At 43.0% G+C, this 22,845-nt stretch overlaps 3 protein-coding genes across 7 annotated transcripts; 2 read left to right on the plus strand and 1 right to left on the minus strand.

Annotated features, from left to right (window-relative positions):
* Positions 1–138: 138 nt before the first annotated feature.
* Positions 139–3,585, plus strand: ccdc97 (coiled-coil domain containing 97). 4 transcript variants are annotated; one of them, XM_048992149.1, is made up of 6 exons: positions 139–369; positions 564–737; positions 1,214–1,541; positions 1,913–2,158; positions 2,746–2,872; positions 3,265–3,585. In XM_048992149.1, exons 2-6 carry the CDS (start codon positions 609–611, stop codon positions 3,395–3,397), a joined length of 963 nt encoding a protein of 320 aa, XP_048848106.1. In that variant the 5' UTR covers positions 139–369; positions 564–608; the 3' UTR covers positions 3,398–3,585. The 4 variants fall into 4 exon arrangements, with proteins under 4 accessions (XP_048848106.1, XP_048848105.1, XP_048848104.1 ...); XM_048992148.1 differs by having other exon boundaries at positions 607–737; XM_048992147.1 differs by having other exon boundaries at positions 155–240; positions 607–737.
* Positions 3,586–6,466: 2,881 nt separating this feature from the next.
* Positions 6,467–12,623, minus strand: LOC125718352 (transmembrane protein 114). Its single transcript, XM_048992156.1, has 4 exons — positions 12,083–12,623; positions 11,915–11,992; positions 8,370–8,507; positions 6,467–7,436 (listed from the first exon to the last, which is right to left on the minus strand). Exons 1-4 carry the CDS (start codon positions 12,255–12,257, stop codon positions 7,207–7,209), a joined length of 621 nt encoding a protein of 206 aa, XP_048848113.1. The 5' UTR covers positions 12,258–12,623; the 3' UTR covers positions 6,467–7,206.
* A 1,237-nt stretch (positions 12,624–13,860) lies between these two features.
* On the plus strand, positions 13,861–22,454 carry mettl22 (methyltransferase 22, Kin17 lysine). 2 transcript variants are annotated; one of them, XM_048992145.1, is made up of 11 exons: positions 13,861–14,125; positions 14,890–15,029; positions 17,325–17,609; positions 18,049–18,089; positions 18,176–18,320; positions 19,747–19,818; positions 20,253–20,306; positions 20,674–20,754; positions 20,905–21,007; positions 21,086–21,254; positions 21,658–22,454. In XM_048992145.1, the coding sequence occupies exons 2-11, from the start codon at positions 14,924–14,926 to the stop codon at positions 21,748–21,750; spliced, it is 1,149 nt and encodes a 382-aa protein (XP_048848102.1). In that variant the 5' UTR covers positions 13,861–14,125; positions 14,890–14,923; the 3' UTR covers positions 21,751–22,454. The 2 variants fall into 2 exon arrangements, with proteins under 2 accessions (XP_048848102.1, XP_048848103.1); XM_048992146.1 differs by having other exon boundaries at positions 13,864–13,931.
* Positions 22,455–22,845: the final 391 nt, after the last annotated feature.

A 22,845-nucleotide genomic window follows, 5' to 3' on the forward strand; every position in this document is an offset into this window, starting at 1 on the left:
GAAGTAGCGGGATAACGTTCAGAGAACATCAAGAAAACTGGGAACATCGACTATTTCTATAAATTAAGCGCAACGATCGGTAAACGTTCCTACAACGACAAATCGTTAACGGAGGGAACTACTCTCCCACGTATAGCGTGCGCCGGGGAATGATAATATTGACGGACAAGTGCAGTAGAGAACATGGCATTGTAGAAACAGCCGTCAAGAAAAGATTTTCAGACGTTTTAACTTTAACAAGTAAAGAAATTATTATAGCTTCGAGAATGCTGTGCAATAATTAATTACATCTAGTTACATGGTTGAGTATTCTGTGATTTATGTTTTATTCGGATTAAAAAGGAAAGTGCATTCTTTAGAGCAAAAAAGGTAACAGTGTTTTAAATAATTTTCATGTAATTAAACAGCTGGCGAATGTCTGCCGTGGCAAAGATTGTCCAGGTTATTTCCTAGGCAAGATTTATCGATGTGAAATTATAGTACAACTGCCTGCAGTGTACATTATTATACATATTTTATGTATACATAAGCATCTGCATAAAATATGCCTATATACATTGCAGGCTAAACTTAACTTGTATATAAAACGTGGATGGCTCATCATAGGCATGTGGGGTGAAATCGAACCGTGCACCGGGTCGGCGGTATCGGGCGGCTCCAGTTTCGAAGCACAGGGCCCCGCATCGCCATCAGCACGTGAAGCGGCGGTCGATGATGAAAAACCGAAGACTACACAGGTAAAGAACAAGTCATTTTAACAATGTTACAAAAATAAAGTATAGCCATACAGTGTAACTGTCTCACTGCAATGCTCATCGCCGTATTTCTGATGACTCGAAACACTTGTCAGCCTCGCAAAAATTCAAAGAATATGACAAAGATTAAAATCTCATAAATACAAAGTGCAATTGGTAGTAACGTCTGTCTCGGGCGTCATTAAAATTCCTGGCGGGCTTTGCGTGCATTTAAACATATATTTTTATGAACACAACGCCCTGCATTAATTTCGATATTTATAACTGGAGACATCCTTACGTGAGGTACATATTTAGAAAATACCTTACTGCTGCTTCTGGGGTAATCCTAGTACGAAGCAGCATAATTATCAGACCAGTTAAGCCAGAGGTAGTTAGTGGCATTGAGACCTCCTGGTTTGGTAAATGCCAACATGGCAGTCCCTTGCAGTGACATCACGCTTTGGCTTCTGTTTTAGGAAGAGTGTCCCAGTGCCCTGTCCGACATGATCGAGGCGGTGGCGGTCAGTGCGAGCCCTGTGAAGAGCCAGCAGCTCGGGGAGCCTGACCTGACGCTTGAGGAGCGGCGGGCAGCCCTGCTGGAGCAGTACCGATCCAAGCCGTTGGTCTTCCTGGAGCGTTACCAGGCTCACCTGAAGCCTGAGCACCTGGGCGCCTTCGCCCACCTGAGTGCCGACTGCCGCACCCAGTACTACGGCGAGGAGGTGCGCAGGAGGGTGTCCTGCCAGGCCAGCAAGACCAGTGTGAAGAACCACCGCTATGCTGCCCTCAGGGCCCTGCAGCAGGGTGAGGGCCATGTGCTGTGTTGCCGAGGCAACCGGCTCACATCATTATCCAATCAAAAGGGCTCAGTGCTCAACTGCACATTATTCCCTTTAAAACTGATTATCAGTTAGTTATTTGTTAAGGAGCTGAATCTATTGAACTAGTAATGGCACTATCAGAATAAGAAACATCAGAATCATTTAGGTAAGATTTAGTTTAGATTGAATGCTAGATTTCAGTCTTGCTTTGTAGTATGTATTTTATTTAAATTTTTATTTTTTTTGGAGTGATAGCTTGCTTTAGTTTCCACCATTGGGCACATGCTTGGGTGTTAGCATAGGCACTGTTTTCCTGCTACCTGCCTATTCTCACCAGCACCTCCCCCCCCCCAGAGGGCAAGTATTTCAGCGAGGAGCAGATGAGGGTACGAGAGCCACTGCTGTATGAGCAATACATCGGTCAGTACCTGAACGAGGACGAGCTGGCCGAGCGCTCCCAGGGTCTGCTGGCAGAGGGCGCTGGAGGCCTGGCCGACCTGCTCATCAACTCCTACCAGGAACAGCTGCTCCAGCGCCGCCTGCAGTGGCAGCAGGATAAGGAGGAGGGCGCCCAGGAGGAGGATGATGAGGATGACGATGGTGAGAGCTGTCTTCCTCTGTCCTTATTTGCTTTCACTTTGATAATCTGACTGGCCACAGGTGGTGGGGAGCCCTTTTCGCTAACTTTAGCCTTTTCCGCTAATCCTGAGGTCATCAGTGGTTTAAAGGCAGCTGGGCGATTTGACCCAGGGTTTACCAACCTTTGACCTATACAGACAGGGGACTGCAGGTTGTTTTAGTTGCATAGTGCCCATCGTCCTTTTATAGCAGGGGTAGGGAACCTGATGCATGGAGAGCCAGTGTGGGTTTTTGGGATGACCTCTCAGTCAGCCAATAATAAAGCAGCGATTCTCAACTCCAGTCCTTGGAATCCACTGTTATTGGCTGATTGAGAGGCCATCCCAAAAACCCGCACTCAAACCGGCTCTCCATGGATCAGGTTCCCTACCCCTGCTTTATAGCATAGGACCTTCTAGTCCCTTTGCCTTGTGCCTTAGAGTTACCATAAGCCATCCCAGAATATCTCAGAGCAGTCAGTAAGCAAAATTTGCAGTATTCCTTCACTCCTGCCTGACGAAGATGGGTGGATGTCACATTGTCATCATGCTACCGGCCTGCACCCACAGAGACCTGCGAAGCCGGGGGTTCAGAGTGGGAGCCCACCCCAGAGGAGAAGGCCCGGCTCCGGGAGGAGTTCGTCAGTCAGATGCATGAACGCTTCCTGGAAGGAAAAGATGAGGACTTCAACTACAGGTCAGCGGGTCACACATGGGAGAATCGGAGTCCCAGACAGTGTTATATGGTTGCAGGCTGGGTGATAAAAGCGAAATAAAAAATTCCAGGTGTAAATGCCTGTATGTGTGAGGTGAGAAGCCGTGCGTTTTATATGTTTGTCTGTATGTCCAGTTCTGTTTGAGGGTCTGTGGGCAAGTTTTTGAGAAAGTGTAGGGGGTTTTTTTTAAGAGACAATAAAATTAGAAATTCTCCAGACAAATGAGGTGGAGAACAGGCTGTATATATGCAAGGTGGCGAGAGTTTGACAGGCTGAAACTAGATGAGAATGCAGAGGGACTGAGGACAGGCTGGTGAGCCCAGACCACCGGGACACACAGCTGTGACTAATATGTCGTGACGCTGCATTCCAGCGAGGTGGACGAGAATCCGGACTACGACAACCTGGACATCGTGAGCCGCGATGCGGAGGAGCGCTACTTTGATGACGAGGAGGAAGAGGAAGAGGAGGAGGATGACAAAGAGAATGAGGTGGCGATGGATTAGACAGCACTGAGAATGTGTTCAGACCCATGGACTGTACATAGACCGTGTAGCTGTGGGAATATAATGTGAGGGGTTTTTCTTCTGTGAAGGTTCAGCCGTTGTGTTTAGTGCGCAGTTTGTATATAACCAAGCTGACAGTTTACCTGATACAACATAATATCAAAGAATAAAACAAAAGTTTTACATTAGACACTGTTATGTTCTCGTGTTTCGCGAGGATGCTTGAGAGAAAACATTTGCATTTTAATGGAAGCGATTTTTAATCTAATCTAATTCCCCAGGATTAATGGCCAGGGCACCCCCAGCTGTGTTTCTGAAGTCATTTATATGCGTACAACTGTATCTGAATTCGGTATTAATCACCTTTTTGGTAAATTAATCTGAGTTTAAACGCCCTACAAAGCTACTCATTAGGGAATTTATTGGTTTATGTTGAAAACGTTAAATATTAAACGAAGACCGTCCCTTGCTTACCCTGCCGCGCAGTATCCACCTGTAGGTGCCCTTAGTTGCCTCCAGAGCTCAATGAAAATCGGAATCTGAATGTGTACAGATATATTTAAATTTGCATATTTAGCAGACGTTTTGCCCAAAGCGACGTACAAGCGAGGCAGGTCGTACATTGCAGGTGAACAGTATTTAAGCAGGAGTTTAATCCCACCTGTATTATGCATGTAGCTGCATTTTGCATTACAATTATCCAATTACATTCTCAGCCTTTGCATTATCAAAGATGTAATGATTTCCGGTTGACATTTATTTGACGAACCGAATTGCGTTTTGAAAGTGCAATGCGCGTTTTGCAAGCAAACCCTGCCCTTTGATGAAATGGCAGGTTGTTGATGTAATATGTTTTTCAAAATACTCTGTGCCTGTATGACTCTATTAAGCCGTCAAACCAAGGTAGACGCGTGTCAGTATGACAGATCTGTTTATGTTAGCACGTGATTAAGTGTTACGGAAAATCTAGTGCCTGCACTGAAAGAACAGCGTCGCCTTCACTGTTTACAGCATGAATATCATCCAGCGTGGATGTGGGGAAAGGGGATTAAGATCAGGCTCTGCTCGCTCTCTGATCTCTCAACAGGTTTCTTGTTATCACCGTGAGACTCTTTATTACCTAAGGAGACCGAGTCTTTACCAGGCTGGGATGAGATACTTTGTATTTGCGCAAACAAATGTTTGTGTTTTAGGCGCAACATACATCCATCCATCCATTTTCCAAACCGCTTATCCTACTGGGTCGCGGGGGGTCCGGAGCCTATCCCGGAAGCAATGGGCACGAGGCAGGGAACAACCCAGGATGGGGGGCCAGCCCATCGCAGGGCACACTCACACACCATTCACTCACGCATGCACTCCTATGGGCAATTTAGCAACTCCAATTAGCCTCAGCATGTTTTTGGACTGTGGGGGGAAACCGGAGTACCCGGAGGAAACCCCACGACAACACGGGGAGAACATGCAAACTCCACACACATGTGACCCAGGCGGAGACTCGAACCCGGGTCCCAGAGGTGTGAGGCAACAGTGCTAACCACTGCACCACCATGCCGCCCCTGCGCAACATACAATATATGATAAAATATTACTAGAAAGCTGTGACACAGCGGTGAATATTCATACTCTGAAAGGAGGTGAAACGTCCCCTCCACCGTGGTGCCACTCCAACACCTGACGTGCCGATTTAGTATCGTCTCTCATCACTGAGATACTGTCAGGGGACTTGTAGGAGGTATGATCTAATATAGCAATTATGCAATGTGATGTAACGGTATTATTAGATAAAGCACGTACGATAAAAGCTATTATAACCTACCCGGAGTCGGCTTTTAGACAACGAGCAAGAGAATCGTTGGCCCTTGCTCGTCATAGATAACGATAAGTGGGGAAAGTTAATATATTGTTATGCTTAGCGATGGTTTTGCTGCAGGGGTACAGGCACCTGATGGCTCTTAATTACCACTGAGCTATACGACTTTGTTTGCTATGGAAACGCGAATGTCTCCTTAAGAGCCGCTTTGGTCATAAGCTCTGCCCGTCCGGCAGTTCAAAGTGACTGTAAACTTTCGGATCTCACGACTTAGACTTATCAGTAGCCGTCAGATGACAGGCACTGGCTAAATCATTTTATGCATTTAATTACTGCGAAACTTTCGACAAACCTGTGAAAACGTGAATGCGCCGTTTTTACAGTTAGTTTACTTTACTGTAGACAGAAGGGAGGAGTTTCGACGAGCAGTTTTTTTCATGCCTTACGAAGTGACCTTAAAAACTACTTATTTCTTGTTGCATGTGAAATACAATTCTCTTTAAAATTCTAATCAACAGCCAACAAATATCGCTGAGTTGTCCAAATAAGATACTAGGAAAATACATGTTTTTAGGGTATGACGTCATGGTGTGGGGAGCTATAGGGTATGACATCATGGTGTGGGGAGCCATAGGGTATGACGTCATGGTGTGGGGAGCCATAGGGTATGACATCATGGTGTGGGGAGCCATAGGGTATGACGTCATGGTGTGGGGAGCCATAGGGTATGACGTCATGGTGTGGGGAGCCATAGGGTATGACGTCATGGTGTGGGGAGCCATAGGGTATGACGTCATGGTGTGGGGAGCCACACCCTACTGACATGGGACCAGCAGTGTGCCCATACTGCCACCTCTGCTGTCCGTGTGATCAGATATTATAATCACTGCAATACAGTCACATGACCTTTCACCACCTGCAGATTTCCACCACTCCGTCTGGGTGCTTCACTTTTTTTTTGTCACTGAGTGTATATGGAAGGTTATTGTGCATATCAATCATGTGACATGCTTGATTGTAATTAAGTGGGGAAAAGCTTATCCAGTCCACAGCCAGCAGTACTTGTTTCTAATAATTATACCAACCTTGCTGGCGTTTGGCACATTTGAGTCCCGCCAGTAGGCCTGTGTTTGTTTTTATCTGTTTCCACACAAACACAGAAGTAACTTTCTACTCGCTGAACCAGGAGAGCTGCCAGGTTTTTTTGGCTAGAACCAGTCAATGTATATTTGTAAAAGGACAAAAGATAGAGGACGGACGAGTATATAAAGTTATTATTAGAGTTCTTCACACATCGTGACATTTTACTCGAGATTAACATTGATTATTTTCTGCAAATTAAATCCACAAAATGACACAGGAGACTTTACACGATTTTACTGGAAAATGACATCCTCTTTCTTTCAGAAAATGGTTCATAGGCTGAAACAAACATTGCCTGAAATATACTTATGGATTCAGATAATGCAGCTCAAACACACCTCCTGCAGGCGCCCCTTCTCGTCTGTGAGGTTTCCTGATAGCAGTAAAACCTGGGGTATAATGATTATCAGAAGGGAAACTCGAGCCTTGTAATTAAACCTTTGCTGATGGGACAAAGCTGGGGTAAGATTAAGATTAATATGTGGCTTAGAGACACATTTTTTTAATAAGGGCGACTTCCTGGATTACTAGCACTAAATACATTTGATGTTGTTGTACTTAGTGTTTTTTTATGAAAATTGTGCCCTAGTTCTAGCTTTTAAGTGTTTCCACAAAGCAACAACAACAAATCAAACAGTTCATCAGTAAGACATTTTTCTCGACGGAGAAAAAAATATCTGGAGCACACTGTTAGGATGCTAGCTTGGAATTGGGAACTGTCAAAAGCAGATCAAGGCTAAGAGTCTTTGAGTCCCAGACCCAGTTCGGGGACACGGTCTTCTAGGTGTGTGTCAGTTTTCGAGCCCTAGAAGCTGACACTGACGTTGAGTTTCTTCGAAGATCAGTCCCGAACTCAAATAGCATGTTCCTGCCTGCTGAGCACGGTCGTGATGCGAGATGCCACCAGGAGGGCGGCGCCGGTGAGGACCTCAGTGATGAAGGAGATCCAGGCCAGGGCCAGAGACCAGCCAAAGTGAACGTCCAGGCCCTCCAGAGTCTTCCTGCCGGAGATGCACAGGGCCTCCTTGAAGGCTGCTGCTGAGTAGGCCACATAGACGCTGATGCCGGCCAGCGTGACCAGGGCTGGGGGCAGAGTTTGGAGGGGGGTCAGGCTTTCCATGTGCTGCAGAAAGGATCTACAATCCTTTTGGTCCACAGTCAGTCAGATGGGTACAGCAGTTCTATGGGTAACAACCTGGACTTGTTTAATTATTTGCATTATTATAATTATACACAAGGTATTATATTCAGTGCTGAAAAAATCCATATATCACCTGAAGGAAGTACTGAATTTTTCACATGGTCATTAACGCATGTAAGTAAATATATAAGGCATTTACTTAAGCTGTTCGAAGTCACAAACCTTCGGGGCATCTTGAGTGATTCACAGGCGAATGCGTATGCGTTCTGTTCCATTAACAGACATAAGTGCAGTCAAAGGCTGCCATTTCCCAGGTAAGTGAGAAAAGCTACGTGAGATACGTATAAGGAAGCTTCAGCACTGACGTCTGCGATGCGCATCCAGCAGCGCAGCACTGAGCTCCCTGTCTTGCAAACATTGTCGCTCTTAATTAATTCAAATGGTTTGGGATATTGCAGTGCAAACAAGAGGTCTAAATAATTATTTTGCAGACCATTTTAATTATTTTCAGTCTGCACAAGGAAAGTTCTTATTGTTACGGTGTAAGTTTCTCAAGGGGATGTTGTTTATCAGATGCTAAAATACACATTTATGTATATTTTTTACATTTTCCAATGCTTCGCAATGTAGAGGCTAAGGAATTTTGTTAAGGTTTTTTTTTTAAGTTAGTTTCACTTAGCTGAACATCTCGCAAAGCTCCATCTAAAGAACTTAACACTCAAGACCCAAATGTCATGAGAGAACTCGACCCTAAAGAGATGCGGAGCCTCTAGAGATTCTGGACCAGATGAAAGGATGTCAAATTGGGCCCCCATCTCAGACCAATCCCATTACCCCCCCCCCCCCCCCTTGCCAAAGAGGCAGGATCCGCTTACCCCCGAACAGGAGAAAAACTGCGGTAATTAGCAGCATCACTCGGGCCCGAGCCAGGATGCTGATGAAGCCGACCATGCCACCGACTGCCATCATGATCAGGCTCAAAGGCAGTAGGATGACGAAGGTACCGTGCATTCCTGTGGGGCGAAGAAGGCAACTGCAGAACAAAAACCTTTAGGTCCCCCTTGGTTCTCGGCTTTAAACATCTAAAAGTCAGATTTACAGTGGTTAGCTATAGGTCTGTTAGGCGCATTGATTACGATCATGTTGACTCGACAAGACGTTTGCAGATGATACTTCTGTTGCCATTAAAAGTTCAGACAATCAGATACATTTACTTATATTTGAAATTGCTTCCACTTAAGTTTATACGTTTCGGCATATGAGCGAAATGCTGGCGTACATGCAATATTCAATAAATAACCCCGAACACAAGAAGCAACGCCGTTTTCGAGGCAAGGGAGTTTGACGGGGACATGGGGGCATGGGGGGGGGGCAGTCCCCCAGTAAATTTAGTGTGGTCGTTAATGACCAGCGAAGACCAAGACACTCGGGCAAAAGATCGTTCGGGCAAAAGGGACAGGCACATTCGGGCTGGCCGCGCGTGCCTGCTTAGAAATCCGTGGTTTAATTGCTTCAAGGTAATAAGTGCCTACAATATTCCGGCCTTATTAGGTCCTCTAAGGAGTAATGAGATGTAATGAGATGCACGGTACTGAATTCTGCTGTCAGTAGATGTGGGCTTATACCTTTAATTCTTTTTAGACCTATAAGAAAATCTTTTATTATTTATGTTAAAAATCAAATTATATTTATGGTTTTTTGCTTCTTCAGTGGTGACAGACCGTCTCTGGTCTGCCTGGACAATCGTATTAGACATGTGCAGATGTTTCCTGCTCAGAGATGAAGATGTTACCAATGATATAATGTCATTTTGTGTGTGTGTGTTTTATTTGCTGTCGCAGTTTTTAAGACAGACCTTGAAGATGTATATCAGGGGTGTGAACTCTTTCCTTACTGGCTGCTCTTTCCGTATACAAAAAAACGGCACATCTTGCCTTTGTTTCCCATTTGTTTTCTTTGCGCATACTTTGCTTTAAGGTTAAAACCTTAACCCCGTGACATTTCCCTTTATGTTATCGTCTGTGCAATTATTGGCTAGAAACTATTGTAAACCGTTGCATGCAATAATACCACAACTGCGTGGGATGTTAATTAATATAATTACCCCTGCCAACTGTTCTCTTTGCATAAAACCAAGGTGACTTATAGCTGCTACGGTGGTCCCAAAATAGAAGGCGACTTTGTGCATAATAAAACTGTTTTCCCTGAGAAATATGACTTGAATATGAAACACGAAAAATGAGAGGAGTTATTATAAGGATGCATATTGTGAATATGCATAATTAACGCCGTTGTTTCGCTGCCGGCCAAAATACGGTGGCCTCACGGCTGACACACAAAAGGGTAGCAAGCTCATCCTCTCCCGTGTGCTCCCGCTAATGTGGGTCATTTTGTCATTTAGTGCCCAACACACATTTTCGTGGGGGTACTTCTGTGAAAAGCGGTAATTTGATCATTTGATTCGCGGTATAATATGTGTTTAAAGAGCCGTGGTCAAGAGTCTGATTTACAGGACGTCGCCAAAATACGATGGTTTGCCTATAACTGCTATGCAATGTAAAATACTATACATTCGGCCTGCACTTGGAATGAATGGGGTAATTCTGGCCATATTGCTACATCTGACCTCCAGAAATTGTCTGCGGTGAACGTACAGAATACAAAATGCATAAATGTAATGACTGGTTAAAGAGAACATAATTTCCCTTTACTGTCACAGCAAGGCTGTTCAAAATATTAAGACCTATTTAAAATAAAAGCGAAAGTGGTTTCTTTTATCACTGGAAACTGTAAGGTAATTTCAGAAGACAATCTTTCTTTTCAGTATTGCAGTACTTTATTCTTCCGTGGGAAGTGGTTTATGTAATTAAAGTGATTCAGCCTTCTTGTTATTTGTGCAGATTTTGTACTTGAAAGGAGTACCGTATCTGACTCGTTCAGATATAGCTGTAGAAAACGTTTTTGTTTTGTTAATGTTTTTTGCGCGTAGTTTTGTTTTATAGGAATACCTGCTAAGTGGTCTACTAAACAGCTCCTCTGCCACAGGCTGATTTATAGGCTTGGGAAAGTAGTATAGCTGTCTCGGTATCCAGTTGTATCAATACATTAATGTTACAAATCAAATCTATGAAGTGTTAAAATATCCATCTGTCTCATATATATATATAAGCATGATCAGAGTTGTTGGGGTGTCTTACTGGAAAATGTTTCTATAGGTCTGTTAAGGGTCAGATATAGGCTGGAAAATTTCTACACTATTATCAGTTCTAGATGCACCTAGCAGAAGAATAACCGAACATATGTAAATATGTCTGGTTATTATGTGCATTTAAGGTTTTGCGGGAGTGAATTTATACTCACTTTTAAATCCTTACTGACAAAACCTAGATCAGCCGAAATACCATATAAGACCATCTAAATTTAAGCATAATCAACATTGCCATACTTGCAGATGGAGCTGAAGGTTCAGTTCCCGCACCGATCCCTTTTTAGGGATCGATTTGCAAGCTCGCGCCGTCTCAATGGACGGCATAATCACCATAGCAACTGCCGGGCCAACTTCTCGCGAACTGTTTATGGCAGATATTTTGCACAGTGTGGTGTTTGCGTGTTTAATATTGAAACTATGCACCCCTGTTGACAGTTTTATTAAGGTGAAGTAGAGCCTGACTATGAATACGTGATATCAATAACTTGGCCCTTAAGTCTTTACAACTCGGACATCAGTTATTCAAGGCGAACAACACAATGTTCCCTGAAGGCACTGTAACAGCAACTAGAAATGAGGAGTGCGTGCCGTCTATTGTTCCATTATTGTTAATCTTAAAAAAAGACTATAATCCAAGGTAATTTTCCAATATCTCACAAAGAGATTTAATTCATTCAAACCAAGGAATTGTGACAAGTAAAACTGTGTTACGAAAGAAATATTTAAATATTTTACGACAGGAGATAGATATTTGTTTGTGCAGAGCACTTCCTAACAAGCTCAAATTGTTCAAATTAGCAGCAATTTCACAAAAAAAAAAAAAAAAAAAAAAAAAAAATCCACTTTAAATATACCATGTGCCGGTCGAATGTTGTCCTTAACATATAATATATTGTGGGGGAGCAGCCGGAGAGGGGGCGTGTAACCCTGAATAGTTCATTTGCCTTAATTAATACCCCAATAAATACCCAATTTTATTTAAATTAACAAGTTATGTCTTCCCCAAACTCTCTCCCACGCCGTTATGCAACTAGTTGCATTAAGCATGTTCCCTGTCGATGTAAAAAGTGCAATATAATTAAGTCTTTCCGATTCAAAGCCATACTAATCACCGTCTGCTATTTCAGCCTGTCGAGTTTACTGTAGCACGATATTTGCGCAGCTTTTTACATCGATGTGATCATTTATGGTTAGAATTTAAAAGATTCTTACCAAGAAGTTGTCTCTCAGAATTCGTGTAGTTGTTTGAATTTCCAAAAGGGTTTATGAATGGCCAGCATTGGTTTTGAGCTAGAACAGAATTTATATTTTAGAACCATCACATATCCAATTCCTAATAGAAAATAGTTGATTCGTCTTCACGAAATCCATTTTACTTACCGTTGCAAGTCCTCCATAACCCCGAATGCGAACTAAGATGTGAAGAGTTGCGGTCCAGTCTGGATGTATCGATAATATACCAAAAATCCGTTCCTATAGCAAGGACAAGAAAGGCGAAACTCAAAACACCGGAGATAGCCACGAAAATAGCCAAAGCGTTTAGCGTAAGCTTCATCTTGACAGACTTGGTGGAGATCTGTAGCTCAGGATAATCTGTTAGGGGACAAAGTGTCAAATGCCCACAGCTTTGCAGTTCATATTTTAGTCAGTTATATCACCGTTCTATCTGCATGTCGACTGTCACCCAACACCATGACCAGCTGTCATATTTAACAAGGAGGTGGCACTTTTTTAAAGGCTTTCCGCTCGTTCTCCGCCTCCTCCCTGCTGGGATTTACTGAAAACCGTCTCTTTTGTCACACTAGTTCTGCATCACTTGCTATTGTGCCACGGCCACAACGACCTTTACAAATAATACGCATAGCTAACTATACTTTCTTACATGGGCGTAAATTATAGGGAGGAGGAGGGTGGGGGTTGTAATCCCCCGATATTCCGAACCGGCCAATACACCCCCCTCCCAAAAAAAATAATAATCATATTGTTATGATGAATGGGTGGGGACCTTAACCCCTCAATGTTCAATTCGAAGTTACTCCCTTGCTGGCAGGAACTGAAAATGCTCCATAATTTGCTAACCCTGCGCTCTGATCCCGGGCTTCACGTGTGTGTGTGTGTGTGTGTGTGTGTGTGTGTGTGTGTGTGTGTGTGTGTGTGTGTGTGTGTGTGTGTTTTTTTTTTTTCTCAAGGGAGAAAAAAAATGGTATATGCGAAAATAAGCATTCCAGTGTACCTGCCCTCGCACCTGCACAAACGGAAAATTAAGCGTCATTTCAGATTTTCATCACGCTCCATTAGTCAATTTCAACATTTTACGTTTCCATTGGACGTGCATTTAGGCTATATAGGAGATGTATATGCGCTCCAATGTACTGGCATTTCGTCCAATGTGAACTCCTGCTCGTGGATACCAATTCTCATGCATCTCAGGCACTTCCACTTTCAGGTTCTCACGCTCATGCACGAACTCTTACAGCAAATTTATATTGATCTATCAAAACCGAATCAGCTACATCAAATTAACCTACATCAAAATCGTCAGGGCAACTTGCAAACCCTACAGACTATTTAGGTAATTTATTTTAAGATAATAAAACTGTTACATAAATGTAAATGTGTGTGCAGACTTGTCTCAAATTGAAAATATAACCCTGCCCTCTTTGGTGCCCTATGCCGCATATAGGGTCTAGCTCTTGCGACCCTGTACCGGATAGCAGTTGTAATAGAATAGGATCCATTCATTTATATAATTATGGCAGTGAATAAGCATATTTTGCTATTAAAAACGATGAAACTCATAAATGCTCCCAGATACGAAACCATGAATCATTGTGCATAGGCTGCGATGGTTATAAAACCAGAGTACGGTGTTCATATTGAAGATAACACACAAAACTAGTATTATATAAAACTTTAACGATGTGTGAGCAGGTGTGGATTTCCTTGTCCAGAAAGACTAATGGCTCACTGGTACCGTAGGCAAATTTAGAAATAAATCGTGCGCAAATTGCAAACACTAAACATTATAATAAAATACAATATTAAATAATGTCAATTTAAAATCATAATCTAAAGTAAGATTTACAAATTTCGTCGAAATCCAAACTCAGCGGAACCTTTTATAACTTGTTTCCCTGGCAAGGTAGGATCCTATTGAATGTGACGCTCCTTGTAGTGTAAGGCGATCGTCTAACATGTAGAGGCAAAACTTGTAAAATGTTATTTCAATGTGAGTGACGTTGGAATAATAGATTTGTTCATAAATTTTGCGTTAATAATAACTGTTATGGAACAACAGCTTGTTTTGCGGGAATTTGCGAGAATACGACGGATATCTGGTTAGGTGCCCCTTGTGATTGAAGGCGGCGTGTGGCAAAGTATTTGAAACTTGACAGCCACGGGGATTTGTGGCGCTAGATCCCCGTAAGTTTCACCAAAACTCTTTCTGTTACCAATGTCTTCTGAGTCTCAAACTAACTGGGAATTAGAGAGAGATTGATGATTTTGGTTAGCAAACGCGTGCGTTAGAGAACATTATCAAAGTAAGTGGTATAAAATGAGTGCGACTCGGTATGGCGCTTTGGATTTCCATACTAACCAGTATTTTGCAGCCTAATTTTTATGTGTAAGGCTCGATACGGTAGAAGAGAAGGGATTTGCATCGATTTGAGAAGGGGATCAGCGGCCTTTCTGAATCGACGTGAAGTCTGAGTTTCCCAGGATTTTATGAAATGACGGGCTGCAGAATGCATGGATTTCATATCGCTTGTTCTCCCGGAAAAGAGCATTTATCCCATTGTAAACCAGATAAAAAGTAGCACTCTTACTGTGTTTCCCGTGAAAAATTTTATGTGGACTATGAATAAAAAATAAAAAAAAAATTCTGAAATTCTTGCAGCATCTAAAAAACCGCATTCCCTTCCGAAACAGTTCTCATTCCAGACTTCCATGTGATAATAATTCATCTGACTGCACCCGTATATCTAACTGCTTGCAGTTTACTTGTTCTGGTCCAAATTTTTTATAGTAGATGGACTTTATTTTGCACTCAGAGAGGAGCCTTTTAGAAACAAGCGTTTTTTAGGCTGTGCTGTTGGTTGTGCTGTTGAGTGAGGTGTTATTAAGCTTACCACCAGTTCAGGCTTGGGTAGATACGATACAGTTTTTCTTGGTGCTTTGCCTTCCAGGAGCACCATCAAGTCCTGATGCCCCGGGCCAGATATGGACCAGGTCACCTTCCGCAGTGACACTGTGCTCTCCGAAGTCCACCTGCTGATGCCCAATGCACGCCACCTCATGGTGCGCCTCAATGCTGCAGGACAGCCAGGTAACGCGGAGGAGGGCATATGACGTAGTATGGTCACCTTTTGTCACGGAACTATACGATTGTACATGGTACATCCATCCATCCATTTTCCAAACCGCTTATCCTACTGGGTCGCGGGGGGTCCAGAGACTATCCCGGAAGCAATGGGCCCGAGGCTGTACATGGTACAGTCAGTATTAAAGTAGCATATTTTTTTTAAGAATGAGTGGCTGGGAGATATTCAAAACTGAATATTTTCGGAGGCAAGACAAAAATATTTCGGACACTGTTGTGTACCTCTATGTACAGCGTCTTAAAACTTTAATGGCAGTTTGTTTCCCCTACAGTGTCGTATGCAAAGTGACATTCACGCTCTCTGATTCTAATGCTCACGAAAGAAATCTTATGGCAAATCTTTATTATTCCATTAAAAATCTAAAATTAGCTACATTAAAAGCATTGGGACAGTTTGCAGACGTTATTCTTCAATGCAGATCCGGTAATTAGAAATATTGGTGATAAAATTCATCAAGATTGGGGGGGGGGGCGGTTTACGTTTCGCTAGAACATTTATAGGAAACAAAACTTAGCAAGCTTTGCGATTTTAATGATCCTTTCTTTTCAAGATTATCTAGTATACGTTTAAAATTAATTTTGTTTTTAACATGCAATATATAGTTATTGTAAAAAAAAAAAAACTATCAGTATCGTACAGCTGTAATACTAAGACATGCTAACTACTGCGACAGATGTAACAACATATAATGCAACATTCAACATGAGGTAGCAAAGTGATACGTGGCAGAGCAAAGTATTAATACGACGTGAAGCAGTGGGTAGAATATAGAGAATAGTGCAGCCACGTTACAAAATTAGCAGGTGAGTGTTCAACATTTCATGGCACTACCTCATACAAACAAGTGAGACCAGAAACAGAGTCGACCAAGATGGTTTTCTTGCACTGCCCTCTGGTGGACATAACTTGTAATCCTTACTTGTTAGCATAGCTGCCTTACAGGAAGTAGACAAAGGTTCAATTCCCAGCCAACTGAGCCGAACTTATCAAGAGTTTCCCCCTGGAATAATGACGTTTATCTTTATAATCATATATATATGTATAATCATATATATATATATATATATATATATATATATATATATATATATATATATATATATATATATATATATAAGTATATTAACACAGCTCGGGACGTGACATAACAAGGACATCTCTCCGTCATCTCATTGGCTAAGTGGGCGGGACGTTTGCTTGGCTGAACAGCCAGCAGGCTATTAAACGCTGTGTTTACATCCGCCGTGCTATAAATGCATCAGCAATGGAGACCTTTCCATCCGCTTCAGTACGATTGAAGTAAAACTGTCAGGTCTGCTGTTCTTGAAGTTTTCCATGGGCGCATCGAAACGTGATGTCTGGCCTGTCCAAAAACCCCAGGGGGGGTTATTAGCATGGTTTTTGGGAAATGGTTTTGTTTGTGCTTCTGCGTGCTGTTGAAATTCAGCAGGTTCGTTTTAAAACTGGACTCCGCATCTTTGAAAGTTTGGGTTGTGCCTCTGCATTGTATTCTCTTCTTTTGAACGTTAGAATGTTCTCTGGTGGGTTTGGCTCTGGGTCCTGATTGGGGGCGAGTGTAACAAATAAAAAGCAGGTAGGGGGTTAGTTGTAAGGACGATCAATGGTCCTCTGCAGATGTACTGCATTGATTGCGTGTGAGATGTTCCCTAGTAAGAAATAAGAACCTTAGCAAGCTTTAAAGCCTTGAACTCCCTGACAGTGTATTATATTGCCCTCCATTTTATATTAAACCTGATCTCAGCAGCCTGTCTTTGCAGTTGGTGGTAATAGATAATAATAGATAGATAATAATGTTTACATCCGTGTCTTTGTGGGGACCGTCCCTTAATTTCCATTGGAAAAACCCTAATCCCAACAATGACAACCTTAACCTCCACCCAGCCCAAACCTTAACCATAAGTAACCAAACAAAATACAAGATTTTTGGCATTTTTAGTTTTTTTAAATTGCAATTTATCCTACTGGGATAGTTTTAAGATTTCTTTAGATTTTTCTAAAGTCTCCCCTTTTGGGGACTTAAAAACGGTCCCCACAACGTCAAAATAACAGGTTTTTATCATATTGTGGGGACTAAGTGTTCCCATAACATACTATATACATACCCTCCCCCAACACACACATACATTATTTTAAAAAGTCAAGAGGAAATAAAAAAAAATGTTATGAAAACACATGATCCATTAAGAATAGAAATAACTATTTCTTGTTTCCCTGTGTAGTTTTTGTTTCCCGGTTCAAGATCCTCCAGTGTTCCGAGGGCTTTTGCAGCCTGGATGGAGGAAAGGAGGGGGCGGGGGAGCAGCCTGAGACACAGACCCCCCCGAAATCTCTCGTGGATGAAGATGGAGATCTGGATGTGGTCAGGAGGCCCAGGGAGAGTCTCACCCCGGAGCCAGACCTGAGAATCCGTGACAGGGTGAATCCCACCATTCTCAGCAGGGGCGAAGCTACGGAGCAAGAGTGGGCAGATGAGGAGGAATATTTCAGAGACGTGATTAAAATCGGTGAGGCTCACACAGTGCTTTTAAGACCATGGGAGGCAGACAGAGAGCCCCCCCCCCTTTAGAATAACAGGCTCACTTTGGTGTACTGCGCACTTTGGTATCTCCTGTGGGGTCTTGAGCAAACATCTACAGTGGGAGCAGAGACAGCGTGCAGAAGCAGTGGTGTTTATACATGAGAAGACAGCAGCTTTATTGCTTGCAAGGCACCTGAGTAAGGAACCTGATTGTTCCCCAGCTAAAAATAGTCCACTATTAACGACAACCATGGAGAATGCCGTGGAGCCGAGCATGCTGGATTCTGAAGAATTTAAACACTATCAGTTTAACTTGTTTTATTAAGGGCCTGTCATGTTGGCTACGCTTAACATTTGGCGGCACACTCCTGCGTTCATGTGTAATCTGATGAGCGCTCGCTCTCTCTCTCTCCCCTATTGAGTAGAACATACAATGGCCACACCGTTAGAAGATGTAGGGAAGCAGGTGAGTACCGCTAGCTTCCTTTGTGCCCTGTCTCCTGTTGCCTGGCGACGGTGACTGATGTGATGGACACCTGTGGTCTCATCCAGGTGTGGCGCGGTGCCTTCTTGATGGCCGACTTCATCCTCTCTCAGCCGGAGCTATTCAAGGGATCCACGGCCCTCGAGCTCGGCGCTGGAATGGGTTTAACCAGCCTGGCCATGGCAACTGTTGCCAAGCGGGTCTACTGCACAGGTACAGATAGAGATGGGCATTGCCAGTCTCTGTGAGGGCTTTTAGGAAGGTGGTGGAGGTCATGATGCAGCCTTAAGATGGATACAGAAGATTTCTTTTATCTGAGGGCTAAAATATGTAGCTAAAAATTCTCTAGCTGCAGATATGCGTAGCACGATGTTGCAGGCGCGCTGCAGATTGGTGAGAGCAAGATGAGGTGGATTCCACACTGCCAGCTCTGAGAAGCTTATTCATTGTATGCCGGCCAAACTCTGTTTCAGACACGAACTTCTCCAAGTACAGGAGAAACCTTGGATAAGAGCAGTTAAAAAAAAGAAAGAAAACAGTTTCAACGAATCGCTTTGTCCGTATGAGTGCGGCTTGCCTTCATGAAAAGAACGTTCCAGAAACCTGAAGGAAGCCTGTTTGCGAAAATAATTATTGAACTAGGTGAGGCAGACTGAGCACGTCACTCAGCTGGGATTCGGTCGGCTGTTTGGCAGAATAGCCTTTTGTACTGGTCTGCTTTTGTAGAAAAGAAAAGCCTGGATCAATTATTTGAATGTGCAGAATTATTACAGAGGAGCTCTTCACTCTGAGGTAGTGTAGTAATGTTCTTCCTGATAAGCGATTCAAAGTGCATTTCTACATTATGTGTGGATGACTTTCAGCCCGGAAGGTCATATATGAGAGTCATTGACCAGACAGGAGAGGGATCATTTCTGACTGAAAACGAGACGCATCACCAGCAATCTGCATTAAAGCAACGTGACACTATTACACCGTCTACAAAGCTGGACCTTTTAAAGTAGACTTTTGTTTAAGGATCTGGAGAGATTTTCCTGCCCAAAAATAGCAATTAGCACCATGTCATTCCCAAGGAACTTGTGTTTATATTTTTTAGAAGACACAGTATTTAAAAAAGTATGTAGGCCATGAAACTGATTTGTTTTAATTATAAGCCATGGCTTATGAATATAGCTTAAACTCCCAAAGGAACAACTCCTTTACTTTATTATGCTACTTTATTATGTCTATTTATGAAATTCTGTAAACTTTCTTACTCTAGATCGCCATCTGGTGTACTGAATGTAAATGACCTTGAGATTTCCTTTTTTTTTGTACTTCAAGTATGAATAACAGATGGGGAACAGATATTAGGCTTGATGAAGAGCAGTTAAGGTAGACATATAGTAAGTAATAATAGTAAATAGTAAGCATATAGTAAGTTGCATACTGCAAACACACTGATAGACATACATGCAGTCTTGCTGTTTACTGGGTTGTACATCTATATAATTTTATATTCATATATGTTCGTGCATTTTTAAGGCACCTCGTGTTGTTAAATGTGCTGTTTGTAAATCTTTGATATTGCGTAACACACTGACCTTAAATTGAAATGTCTGTCTTTTTAACTTTTTAATATGTTTCTGTGTTCTGTTAGATGTCGGCCGTGACCTTCTAGGCATGTGTCAGAGGAACGTGGCTCTGAACAGGCATCTTTGGGAGTCCGAAGGTGAAGCAAACGCACGCCGGCCGCCTCTCTGGAGCTGGGCTGAGCTTTCCTGCTTGATTACTTTGCTTAAAATGCGGGATGTTACAGCCCTGCGTCCAGATGGACTCTCGTTTGTTGACGAGCGGTTTGCTGAAATTTTATTCGGAAATTAATTTGCCTTTGCTGTACCCCCTTATCATTCCGTTTTAAGTCATCTCAGTACTCCCCGTTAGCACTACTTGTTAAATCCCTGCGTAGTTTCCCGCTAGTTTGACGTCAGGCCTCCATTTCTGTAGCTTGGCATTTCCGCTGTTATGGCTCAGCACTGCGAGCGGGATCAGGCGCTGTCGCCACCTGCTGTCGTTTCGTGGGACTTCCACGCCGCTTGCCTGCCTTTTCTGACGGAACCAGAGCCACAACAGATCGTGACTCTCGCTCCCTTTTCGCTCTCACAGGTGGTGAAGTCAAAGTGCGTGAGTTGGACTGGATGGGAGACGATTTCTCTTCAGGTACAACGGCGTAACATCCACTTCCTGCACTAAACTGGATGGGTGCCCTCATTCTCCTCACAGGCTTAAAGACGGTGCCTGCAACTATTGTAAATTACACAGCTAAGACATGATATTATTTATACGATGGAAGATAACCCTACTTTTATTATTGTACGTAGTATTAGAAGATTTATAACAGCACTTTCAGAAAGAACTGAGGACACAGATTAGACTTTTGCACAGCTCATGATTGTGCAGATCTTCTGTCCCTCAGAGACCCACAACCTCCTGGTCTCAATCCACCCCTAAACGCTTAATGTCTTTAATGACGGCATGAACAGTCCCTCGTCTGAATTCCACTCTCCTGCATCCTGTTCTTGGTCAGATGCAGCCTCCGAGTTTGGCTGGTCGGAGGAGGAGATCGCGGACCTACACGACAGTACCACAGTGCTGATAGCTGCTGATTGTAGGTGTTTGAAAATAACCTCCCCCCTTCCACCCCTGACCTAAGTGTACGAGACACCCCACTAAGAAGAAATTTTGTCATTATGAAGTGGAAAAAAACTTGATGGACTTGGGATTGGTTAAAACCTTTTTGTGCCCCGCCCACCAACAGTGTGCTATGATGAGGATCTCACGGACGGTTTGTTCCGGACACTGTATAGAATCACAAGCAACCTCCGCCAGCCCAGCGCCATCTACCTGTCGATTGAGAAACGGTAAGCTGCTCTGCTGGGGAGGGACGCGCACGGGCATGGTCCAGACCAACCGTCGTAGTTGATTTCTTTTGCCTCCAGGCTAAATTTCACCATCCGGCACCTGGACGTCTCATGCGAAGCTTACGACCACTTCCGCCGCTGTCTGAGAGACCTGGGAGGTCTGACTGACGGCAAGATGAGATTCTCCGTGGAGTTGCTGGAGACGCGCTTCCCGCAGTTCTTCGAATATGAGCGCGTGGAGCAACTGGTGAGATTATTTGCATTCCCGCACAGCAGCCGCGGTCCGCGCGACTAGGCGCCAATAGAGGGTGCTGTTGTGCTCCGGCGATTGCATTCACTTAGTTCCACTTGGGTAGAAAAATTCATTACACTTGCCGGATCCTGAAATGCAGCGCCTGACACAACAATTTAAACAAGCAAAACAGCATTTTCGCTTCACAGGTCATGAAGTTGCATCTTTATTATGCTCATTAGTAGCGTATGTAATGATTTTATTGATTTTCTGACCTGCGGTGTAGAAAAGGTGAACTTTCGCTGATGTAGTTTTGAAGCTTTACTGGGGTCTTATTGATTTGGTTGGAATATTTCTCTTTGATCACTGTACTTGTATTGCCAGTTCGCTAATCCACTCTTCCTTTGTCTTGTTGCAGGAGTTGTGGAAAGTAACCGCTTCATTTGTTTCATTAAAAAAAACGGTGATTCCTGTCCCATTGAAAGGGTCACTGAGTCCCAGCACTCAGTAGATTAATTGCAGTACATAAAATGTGATCTCTGGCTTTTGCATTTGTGAATGAAACGCAGATTCGGCCATTTTCCAGTTGGTAGCTGAGAACTAGGTGTGACATCCTGGTGATGCTACTCTCTATGCAAGTGATGGCTTTGTTGATAGATAAAGCGTTTTAACACGTCTCCGAAGCCAGGCGCTGCGACCTCCGGAGGTACGATCGGCAGCCGCTATGCCCCAGAGGACTCGGATGTAGCGGACGGACGTTGACGCCGGCATACTAACACAAGTGCATGCTAACCTCCGCAGCTTGCGTGGGTGATTTTCCACTCAGACTTTTAATGGAGTTTTTATTTTTTGCAGTGTGTGTAATCTATAGAGTTTGTTTAACTAATTATGCAGTGGTTTTTCCGTTTATGGATTGCTTTTGTTTGACTTGTTTTAAGAGGTTTGTCATAGTTAAAAAAGCAAGCGAAACCTAGTAACATCAGCGGTAAACTGTTGCAATTGTCGATGCGTTTTGCAGTTTGTGTTTATTTAACGAAGTGGCTTTGATCGAGGTGACACGTTTTATAAAGAAATAACTTCATATTTATTAAAGTGTACGAGATTTGTGTGGAGGCTGGATGTTTACCATCATTGGAATTATCATTTGGTTGCAGAAATGTATAAAATATACAGTTTAGCTTTAGATTATTAAATCATCTGAACTTGTCCTGGTTACTTTTATATTCTTTTACTTTTCTTTTGGGGTAGAAAAACAATCATGTTATGTACAGTACCAGTCAAAAGTCTGAACGCGCCAACCTTTAATGCATATGTCTGTTTTAGAAATGCCGTTCATCTAATAGTAAACAGCACAGAGGTGAGGAAGTAATACATATACATACGAGGAAGTGTTCAACATCGCAATTTTTTTCAAATATTACACTCCTCGAAACAGCCCCTTTTTCTTCCATGACAACATTGCAGACTCTTGATATTCTTTCAACCAGATTACAGATGTAGCCACCTGGATGCTTCTCCTACAGTCCTGAAGGAGTTTCCAGAAGTTCTATAGGCACAAATTACCTACCTCGCTCTTACTATCTCATCCAACACATCTCATTCCAGG

This window comes from Brienomyrus brachyistius, chromosome 22 (genome assembly GCF_023856365.1).
Source record: "Brienomyrus brachyistius isolate T26 chromosome 22, BBRACH_0.4, whole genome shotgun sequence".
Lineage (NCBI taxonomy): Eukaryota > Metazoa > Chordata > Actinopteri > Osteoglossiformes > Mormyridae > Brienomyrus > Brienomyrus brachyistius.

Excerpts from the sequence above, each read along its gene's own strand:
- ccdc97 (XM_048992149.1), top strand. The coding sequence starts at position 609 with ATGTGGGGTGAAATCGAACCGTGCACCGGGTCGGCGGTATCGGGCGGC. Across the intron at positions 1,542-1,912 it reads CCTCAGGGCCCTGCAGCAGG|AGGGCAAGTATTTCAGCGAG; the intron begins GTGAGGGCCATG and ends CCCCCCCCCCAG. Across the intron at positions 2,159-2,745 it reads GGATGATGAGGATGACGATG|AGACCTGCGAAGCCGGGGGT; the intron begins GTGAGAGCTGTC and ends CTGCACCCACAG.
- LOC125718352 (XM_048992156.1), bottom strand. The coding sequence starts at position 12,257 with ATGAAGCTTACGCTAAACGCTTTGGCTATTTTCGTGGCTATCTCCGGT. Across the intron at positions 11,993-12,082 it reads GTTATGGAGGACTTGCAACG|CTCAAAACCAATGCTGGCCA; the intron begins GTAAGTAAAATG and ends ATTCTGTTCTAG. Across the intron at positions 7,437-8,369 it reads AGTTTTTCTCCTGTTCGGGG|CCCTGGTCACGCTGGCCGGC; the intron begins GTAAGCGGATCC and ends CTCTGCCCCCAG.
- mettl22 (XM_048992145.1), top strand. The coding sequence starts at position 14,924 with ATGGACCAGGTCACCTTCCGCAGTGACACTGTGCTCTCCGAAGTCCAC. Across the intron at positions 15,030-17,324 it reads CAATGCTGCAGGACAGCCAG|TTTTTGTTTCCCGGTTCAAG; the intron begins GTAACGCGGAGG and ends TTCCCTGTGTAG. Across the intron at positions 18,090-18,175 it reads TAGAAGATGTAGGGAAGCAG|GTGTGGCGCGGTGCCTTCTT; the intron begins GTGAGTACCGCT and ends GGTCTCATCCAG.